The following is a 9,984-nucleotide window of genomic DNA, read 5'->3' as shown; positions in this document are numbered from 1 at the left end:
CCGAACGCCCTTTTATTTCAGAAACGAAAAGTAAATTAAATATCTGAAGACCCCAGCAAGTAATCGGTGAGGGGGCTTTTAGGCCATGTCTGATCCAAGGCCACCATCTTGAAAGCCACCATTTTGGACGAAGGACAAATTTTATCCAATGGGAAGGGGGTCTGTGTACATACATTACTTATCCTGTATTATACTCCAGAGCTGCACTCACTATTCTGCTGGTGCAGTCACTGTGCACATACATTACTTATCCTGTACTGATCCTGAGTTACATCCTGTATTATACTCCAGAGCTGCCCTCACTATTCTGCTGGTGCAGTCACTGTGTACATACATTACTTATCCTGTACTGATCCTGAGTTACATCCTGTATTATACTCCAGAGCTGCACTCACTATTCTGCTGGTGCAGTCACTGTGTACATACATTACTTATCCTGTACTGATCCTCTGTTACATCCTGTATTATACTCCAGAGCTGCACTCACTATTCTGCTGGTGCAGTCACTGTGTACATACATTACTTATCCTGTACTGATCCTGAGTTACATCCTGTATTATACTCCAGATCTGCGCTCACTATTCTGCTGGTGCAGTCACTGTGTACATACATTACTTATCCTGTACTGATCCTGAGTTACATCCTGTATTATACTCCAGAGCTGCACTCACTATTCTGCTGGTGCAGTCACTGTGTACATACATTACTTATCCTGTACTGATCCTGAGTTACATCCTGTATTATACTCCAGATCTGCGCTCACTATTCTGCTGGTGCAGTCACTGTGTACATACATTACTTATCCTGTACTGATCCTGAGTTACATCCTGTATTATACTCCAGAGCTGCACTCACTATTCTGCTGGTGCAGTCACTGTGCACATACATTACTTATCCTGTACTGATCCTGAGTTACATCCTGTATTATACTCCAGAGCTGCACTCACTATTCTGCTGGTGCAGTCACTGTGTACATACATTACTTATCCTGTACTGATCCTGAGTTACATCCTGTATTATACTCCAGAGCTGCACTCACTATTCTGCTGGTGCAGTCACTGTGCACATACATTACTTATCCTGTACTGATCCTGAGTTACATCCTGTATTATACTCCAGAGCTGCACTCACTATTCTGCTGGTGCAGTCACTGTGTACATGCATTACTTATCCTGTACTGATCCTGAGTTACATCCTGTATTATACTCCAGAGCTGCACTCACTATTCTGCTGGTGCAGTCACTGTGTACATGCATTACTTATCCTGTACTGATCCTGAGTTACATCCTGTATTATACTCCAGAGCTGCACTCACTATTCTGCTGGTGCAGTCACTGTGTACATACATTACTTATCCTGTACTGATCCTGAGTTACATCCTGTATTATACTCCAGAGCTGCACTCACTATTCTGCTGGTGCAGTCACTGTGTACATACATTACTTATCCTGTACTGATCCTGAGTTACATCCTGTATTATACTCCAGAGCTGCACTCACTATTCTGCTGGTGCAGTCACTGTGTACATACATTGGCGACACGGGTGGCACTTCCCCAGCTGTAGTCAGAGGGCTGAAGACATAAACTAGTAACAAGTCTGGGGCTTCCACCTGCAGGGCTGCACTACTGACACTGACTCCAATTTTATTCTACCTGCTAACGATCTCAGTACAACATGTCTTACTTAATAGGTCACTTCCAGAGCTGCACTCTCTATTCTTCCAGCAGTATTTAGCAATTTGTCTGGACATACACATCTGAAAATGCAGCCGGCCCGGAGACCATCTCCTGGAGCAGCAATTTCCTTCCAGGTAAGACAGATAGAAACTGCGCTCTGCTGCTTCTGGCATCCATCCATTTATCATCAGAGCAGACATGAAGGTAAAGATAAGTGAGCAGGTGAGGGGCTCCCTGGGGCCCCTAACTACATTACCCACTTCAGAGCCAGCTGCTGTAACAATTCAACCCGGGAGCTCAATTGTTGTGAGATCCTTGTCAGAGCTGAGGGCTGGCTGCTGGGGATAAAGGAATGAAGGGCGTGAAGATCCGGGCAGGAGACCTCCAGCTCCAGCAGTATGCGGTGTGAAGATCAGGACAGGAAATCTCCTGCCCTAGCAGTATGGGGCGTGAAGATCCAGGCAAGAGATCTCCAGCTCCAGCAGTATGGGGCATGAAGATCCGGGCAGGAGATCTCCAGAGCCAGGAGAATGGGGCGTGAAGATCCGGGCAGGAGATCTCCAGAGCCAGGAGAATGGGGCGTGAAGATCAGGGCAGAAGATCTCCAGCCCCAACAATAGGGAGCGTGAAGATCAGGGCAGAAGATCTCCAGCCGCAACAGTAGGGAGCGTGAAGATCAGGGCAGAAGATCTCCAGCCCCAACAGTAGGGAGCGTGAAGATCAGGGCAGAAGATCTCCAGCCGCAACAGTAGGGAGCGTGAAGATCAGGGCAGAAGATCTCCAGCCCCAACAGTAGGGAGCGTGAAGATCAGGGCAGAAGATCTCCAGCCCCAACAGTATGTGGTGTGAAGATCATGACAGGAAATCTCCTGCCCTAGCAGTATGGGAGGTGAAGATCCAGGCAAGAGATCTCCAGCCCCAGGAGTATGGGGCGTGAAGATCCGGCCAGGAGACCTCCAGAGCCAGGATATGGGGCGTGAAGATCCAGGCAGATCTCCAGAGCCAGAGGTATGGGGCGTGAAGATCCGGCCAGGAGATCTCCAGACACAGGAGTAAGGGGTGGTGATAAGTTTTGGCCAGATTTGGCCAAGCATGTCCCCGTGTTCTAGATTATACAATAGCGGCAGGGCTGCTCGGACACGGCTGGGTAGTGGCCACGTTTCCTATTATCAATGTGGCTCATGTGACCTGAACTCACTACATCATAGATCAGCCACATACGGTCTTGTGAAAGTACCCTTAGTGTGAGTCTGTGTTCTATACTGCATGATGGCGGTAAGTGTGCTCCTGTGTTCTAGATTAGGTACGCTCAACCTGTGGCCCTCCAGCTGTAGTAAAACTACAACTCTCAGTATGCCCTAAATGCTGTAGGCTGTCCAGGCATGCTGGGAGTTGTAGTTTTGCAACAGTTGGAGGGCTGCAGGTTGAGCACCCCTGTTCTAGATGATATGATAGAAGTAAGAATGCCCCTGCATTCTAGACTGTATGATGACAGGAACTCTGCTCCTGTGTTCTAGATGATACAATGCCAGTAAGTGTTCTTCTATGCTCTAGATCATAAGATAGAAGTAAGCATGATCCTTGATTCTAGACTGTATGATGACAGGTAGTGTGCTCCTGTGTTCTAGATGATATGAGGGCATTAAGTGTGGTCCTGTGTTCTAGATCGTATTATTAAAGCAAGTATGCTCCGGCATTCTAGATCATATGAGGGCAGTAAGCAAGCTCCTGTGTTCTAGATCATATGACAGAAGTAAGCGTGCTCCTGTGTTCTAGACCATATGATAGAGGAAAGCATGCTCCTGTGTTCTAGATTGTATAATGACAGGAAGTGTGCTCCTGTGTTCTAGACCATATGATAGAGGAAAGCGTGCTCCTGTGTTCTAGACCATATGATAGAGGAAAGCGTGCTCCTGTGTTCTAGATTGTATAATGACAGGAAGTCTGCTCCTGTGTTCTAGATTGTATAATGACAGGAAGTCTGCTCCTGTGTTCTAGATTGTATAATGACAGGAAGTCTGCTCCTGTGTTCTAGATTGTATAATGACAGGAAGTCTGCTCCTGTGTTCTAGATTGAGCAGTACACGTGCTCCTGAGTACAGGTGTGTTCTAGACTTTGATGATGTGTGGGTTCAGTGGGTGACTTTCCCAACTACTGCCCGTCTCACCCAGTTGGATCTTATAAAAACACCAGAGACTTTCCATCATGACCCCTGACCCCTGTGCTGGCCGCGGGGTGCCACCTGTGGTGTCCTCTCCCTGATCTAGAATAGTGATAGAACCTCATTGCTGAGGAGGAGTTGGTGCCACACGTTAGGGTGACCCAGGCGCCGCTGCTCCTACCTGTGGCGGTGCTCGTCGTGGCCCAGGCCGTGGATCAGGAAGCCGCCCGAGTTCTTGTCGCCCTTGTCGGAGTCGATGTGGGGGATGAGCACGTCCTCCAGGCCCAGGTCGAATCGCTTGTGCTTGGAGGAGTCCGGCAGGAAGAAGAAGGCGCCGAAGCAGAGCGTGATGAAGGCACTGAGGATGAGGAGCAGGATGAACTTCTCCGAGAGCCTCAGGGTGGCGCGGTGGTGGGGGATGGACGAGGCGCCCAGGCTGAGGGGGGGGATCCTGCGCCCAGACAGGGGGAGCAGAGCTGGGGTGGTCATGTCTGCAGCGGCCGTGAAGAGCGGGTATCAGGTGATGCCAAACGTACAATTCATTGAGGGACTGTCAGCGAAGACCTGCCACGTGTCACCCCGGGCACCCGATGCCAGTACAAGGAAAGAGTGCCCACAAATCCTGGCAGGTGAGGGGAACAAGTACAATGTGCACGCTCTGCCCCCTCACCAGAGGTGCCAGCTGTGCCCCTCACTGACAGGTATCCAGTGGCAGCTGTGCCCCCTTACTGACAGGTATCCAGTGCCAGCTGTGCCCCCTCGCCAGAGGTGCCAAGTATCCAGTGCCAACTGTGCCCCCTTACTGACAGGTATCCAGTGCCAGCCGAGCCCCCTCACCAGAGGTGCCAAGTATCCAGTGCCAGCCGAGCCCCCTCAAAGGTGCCAGGTATCCAGTGCCAGCTGAGCCCCCTTACTGACAGGTATCCAGTGCCAGCTGTGCCCCCTTACTGACAGGTATCCAGTGCCAGCCGAGCCCCCTCACCAAAAGAGGTGCCAGGTGTCCAGTACCAACTGTGCCTCTTCAGTATGACATGTGCCTAGTATCCGGTGCCAGCTGTGCCCCTCACTGACAGGTATCCGGTGCCAGCCGAGCCTCCGTACTGTAGGGAGTGCCGGCCACGGCCTGTGGTGCCTCCCGCACTGAGGTGACGAGGTTAGGGGCCCGTGTTTCAGTCCAGGCTATGGCTATGAGCGAGCAGTGACCGTAGACAGGACGGAGGCAGCCCGGGTCCGCTCTCTCCGGAGACCTCGGCCGATGCAGCTCCCGGCGCTCAGCCCGCAGCTCCTCCTCTATCTCATACGTTAATCGGTGCCTTCGCCATCTTTGGGGAGGGGAGGCGGAGCGAGGAGGAGCTGCCATGGAGACGCCGAGTCCTCCGCAGCCAATGAGGCTGACAGCTGACCTAATACGTCACTTCCGGCGTTAAGGGTCACGTAGGCCATAGCACATTCTATGCCCGCCATCTTTGATAAGGGAAGGGAAAGTATCACAGGGTTTGACCTAAACTAGACGTTTACTGTCAGTGTCACAGGGGGAGCAATTAGATACACAGCTCAGCAGACTGTATCACACAGGATAGGATTAGATACACAGCTCAGCAGGCAGTATCACACAGGATAGGATTAGATACACAGCTCAGCAGACAGTATCACACAGGATGGGATTAGATACACAGCTCAGCAGACAGTATCACACAGGATAGGATTAGATACACAGCTCAGCAGGCTGTATCACACAGGATAGGATTAGATACACAGCTCAGCAGGCAGTATCACACAGGATAGGATTAGATACACAGCACAGCAGACTGTATCACACAGGATAGGATTAGATACACAGCTCAGCAGACAGTATCACACAGGATAGGATTAGATACACAGCTCAGCAGACTGTATCACACAGGATAGGATTAGATACACAGCTCAGCAGGCAGTATCACACAGGATAGGTTTAGATACACAGCTCAGCAGACTGTATCACACAGGATAGGATTAGATACACAGCTCAGCAGGCAGTATCACACAGGATAGGATTAGATACACAGCTCAGCAGACAGTACCACACAGGATAGGATTAGATACACAGCTCAGCAGACTGTATCACACAGGATAGGATTAGATACACGGCTCAGCAGGCAGTATCACAGAGGATAGGATTAGATACACAGCTCAGCAGACAGTATCACACAGGACAGGATTAGATACACCGCTCAGCAGACAGTATCACACAGGATAGGATTAGATACACAGCTCAGCAGACTGTATCACACAGGATAGGATTAGATACACAGCTCAACAGACAGTATCACACAGGATAGGATTAGATACACAGCTCAGCAGACAGTATCACACAGGATAGGATTAGATACACAGCTCAGCAGACAGTATCACACAGGATAGGATTAGATACACAGCTCAGCAGACAGTATCACACTGGGAAGGATTAGATACACAGCTCAGCAGGCAGTATCACACAGGACAGGATTAGATACACAGCTCAGACTGTATCACACAGGATAGGATTAGATACACAGCTCAGCAGACTGTATCACACAGGATAGGATTAGATACACAGCTCAGCAGGCAGTATCACACAGGATAGGATTAGATACACAGCTCAGCAGACAGTATCACACAGGATGGGATTAGATACACAGCTCAGCAGACAGTATCACACAGGATAGGATTAGATACACAGCTCAGCAGGCTGTATCACACAGGATAGGATTAGATACACAGCTCAGCAGGCAGTATCACACAGGATAGGATTAGATACACAGCACAGCAGACTGTATCACACAGGATAGGATTAGATACACAGCTCAGCAGACAGTATCACACAGGATAGGATTAGATACATAGCTCAGCAGGCTGTATCACACAGGATAGGATTAGATACACAGCTCAGCAGACAGTATCACACAGGATAGGATTAGATACACAGCTCAGCAGACTGTATCACACAGGATAGGATTAGATACACAGCTCAGCAGGCAGTATCACACAGGATAGGTTTAGATACACAGCTCAGCAGACTGTATCACACAGGATAGGATTAGATACACAGCTCAGCAGGCAGTATCACACAGGATAGGATTAGATACACAGCTCAGCAGACAGTACCACACAGGATAGGATTAGATACACAGCTCAGCAGACTGTATCACACAGGATAGGATTAGATACACGGCTCAGCAGGCAGTATCACAGAGGATAGGATTAGATACACAGCTCAGCAGACAGTATCACACAGGACAGGATTAGATACACCGCTCAGCAGACAGTATCACACAGGATAGGATTAGATACACAGCTCAGCAGACTGTATCACACAGGATAGGATTAGATACACAGCTCAACAGACAGTATCACACAGGATAGGATTAGATACACAGCTCAGCAGACAGTATCACACAGGATAGGATTAGATACACAGCTCAGCAGACAGTATCACACAGGATAGGATTAGATACACAGCTCAGCAGACAGTATCACACTGGGAAGGATTAGATACACAGCTCAGCAGGCAGTATCACACAGGACAGGATTAGATACACAGCTCAGACTGTATCACACAGGATAGGATTAGATACACAGCTCAGCAGACTGTATCACACAGGATAGGATTAGATACACAGCTCAGCAGGCAGTATCACACAGGATAGGATTAGATACACAGCTCAGACTGTATCACACAGGATAGGATTAGATACACAGCTCAGCAGACTGTATCACACAGGACAGGATTAGATACACAGCTCAGCAGACTGTATCACACAGGATAGGATTAGATACACGGCTCAGCAGACTGTATCACATAGGATAGGATTAGATACACAGCTCAGCAGACTGTATCACACAGGATAGGATTAGATACACAGCTCAGCAGACAGTATCACACAGGATAGGATTAGATACACAGCTCAGCAGGCAGTATCACACAGGATGGGATTAGATACACAGCTCAGCAGGCAGTATCACACAGGACAGGATTAGATACACGGCTCAGCAGGCAGTATCACAGAGGATAGGATTAGATACACAGCTCAGCAGACAGTATCACACAGGATAGGATTAGATACACGGCTCAGCAGGCAGTATCACAGAGGATAGGATTAGATACACAGCTCAGCAGACAGTATCACACAGGACAGGATTAGATACACCGCTCAGCAGACAGTATCACACAGGATAGGATTAGATACACAGCTCAGCAGACAGTATCACACTGGGTAGGATTAGATACACAGCTCAGCAGGCAGTATCACACAGGACAGGATTAGATACACAGCTCAGACTGTATCACACAGGATAGGATTAGATACACAGCTCAGACTGTATCACACAGGATAGGATTAGATACACAGCTCAGCAGACAGTATCACACAGGACAGGATTAGATACACAGCTCAGCAGACTGTATCACACAGGATAGGATTAGATACACAGCTCAGCAGGCAGTATCACACAGGACAGGATTAGATACACAGCTCAGACTGTATCACACAGGATAGGATTAGATACACAGCTCAGACTGTATCACACAGGATAGGATTAGATACATAGCTCAGCAGACAGTATCACACAGGATAGGATTAGATATACAGCTCAGCAGACAGTATCACACAGGATAGGATTAGATACACAGCTCAGCAGACAGTATCACACATGATAGGATTAGATACACAGCTCAGCTGACTGTATCACACAGGATAGGATTAGATACACAGCTCAGCAGACAGTATCACACAGGATAGGATTAGATACACAGCTCAGCAGACAGTATCACACAGGACAGGATTAGATACACAGCTCAGCAGACTGTATCACACAGGATAGGATTAGATACACAGCTCAGCAGACTGTATCACACAGGATAGGATTAGATACACAGCTCAGCAGACAGTATCACACAGGATAGGATTAGATACATAGCTCAGCAGACAGTATCACACTGGGTAGGATTAGATACACAGCTCAGCAGGCAGTATCACACAGGATAGGATTAGATACACAGCTCAGCAGACAGTATCACACAGGATGGGATTAGATACACAGCTCAGCAGACAGTATCACACAGGATAGGATTAGATACACAGCTCAGCAGACTATCACACAGGATAGGATTAGATACACAGCTCAGCAGACTGTATCACAGGATAGGATTAGATACACAGCTCAGCAGACGGTATCACACAGGGTAGGATTAGATACACAGCTCAGCAGACAGTATCACACAGGATAGGATTAGATACACGGCTCAGCAGACAGTATCACACAGGACAGGATTAGATACACAGCTCAGCAGACAGTATCACACAGGATAGGATTAGATACACAGCTCAGAAGACAGTATCACACAGGATAGGATTAGATACACAGCTCAGCAGACAGTATCACACAGGATAGGATTAGATACATAGCTCAGCAGACAGTATCACACAGGATAGGATTAGATACACAGCTCAGCAGGCAGTATCACACAGGATAGGATTAGATACACAGCTCAGCAGTATCACACAGGATAGGATTAGATACACAGCTCAGCAGACAGTATCCCACAGGATAGGATTAGATACACAGCTCAGCAGACTGTATCACACAGGATAGGATTAGATACACAGCTCAGCAGACAGTATCACACAGGAGAGGATTAGATACACAGCTCAGCAGACAGTATCACACAGGATAGGATTAGATACACAGCTCAGCATACAGTATCACACAGGATAGGATTAGATACACGGCTCAGCAGACTGTATCACACATGACAGGATTAGATACACAGCTCAGCAGACAGTATCACACAGGATAGGATTAGATACACAGCTCAGCAGGCAGTATCACACAGGATAGGATTAGATACACAGCTCAGCAGACAGTATCACACAGGATAGGATTAGATACACAGCTCAGCAGACAGTATCACACAGGATAGGATTAGATACACAGCTCAGCAGACAGTATCACACAGGAGAGGATTAGATACACAGCTCAGCAGGCAGTATCATACAGGAGAGGATTAGATACACAGCTCAGCAGACAGTATCACACAGGATAGGATTAGATACACAGCTCAGCAGTCAGTATCACACAGGATAGGATTAGATACACAGCAGACAGTATCACACAGGATAGAATTAGA

The 9,984-nt window shown here is 48.1% G+C and overlaps 1 protein-coding gene and 1 long non-coding RNA gene across 2 annotated transcripts in view; one reads left to right on the top strand and one right to left on the bottom strand.

The window, feature by feature from the left end:
• The window catches only part of MAN1A2 (mannosidase alpha class 1A member 2), a 52,249-nt gene extending 47,414 nt beyond the window's left edge, over window positions 1–4,835 (bottom strand). Inside the window, exon 1 of the mRNA XM_040422787.1 lies at window positions 4,021–4,835. Coding sequence (XP_040278721.1) covers window positions 4,021–4,328 — 308 coding nt within the window. The 5' untranslated portion in view covers window positions 4,329–4,835. The remainder of the gene's footprint in view (window positions 1–4,020) is intronic.
• On the top strand, window positions 4,646–5,234 carry LOC120994323. The gene is made up of 3 exons (XR_005777394.1): window positions 4,646–4,793; window positions 4,828–4,879; window positions 4,913–5,234. It is a non-coding gene; the product is annotated as an uncharacterized LOC120994323 (long non-coding RNA).
• Window positions 5,235–9,984: the final 4,750 nt, after the last annotated feature.

This window comes from Bufo bufo, chromosome 3, assembly GCF_905171765.1.
Source record: "Bufo bufo chromosome 3, aBufBuf1.1, whole genome shotgun sequence".
Taxonomy (NCBI): Eukaryota; Metazoa; Chordata; class Amphibia; order Anura; family Bufonidae; genus Bufo; species Bufo bufo.
This window is presented reverse-complemented; position numbering and strand designations above follow the sequence as displayed.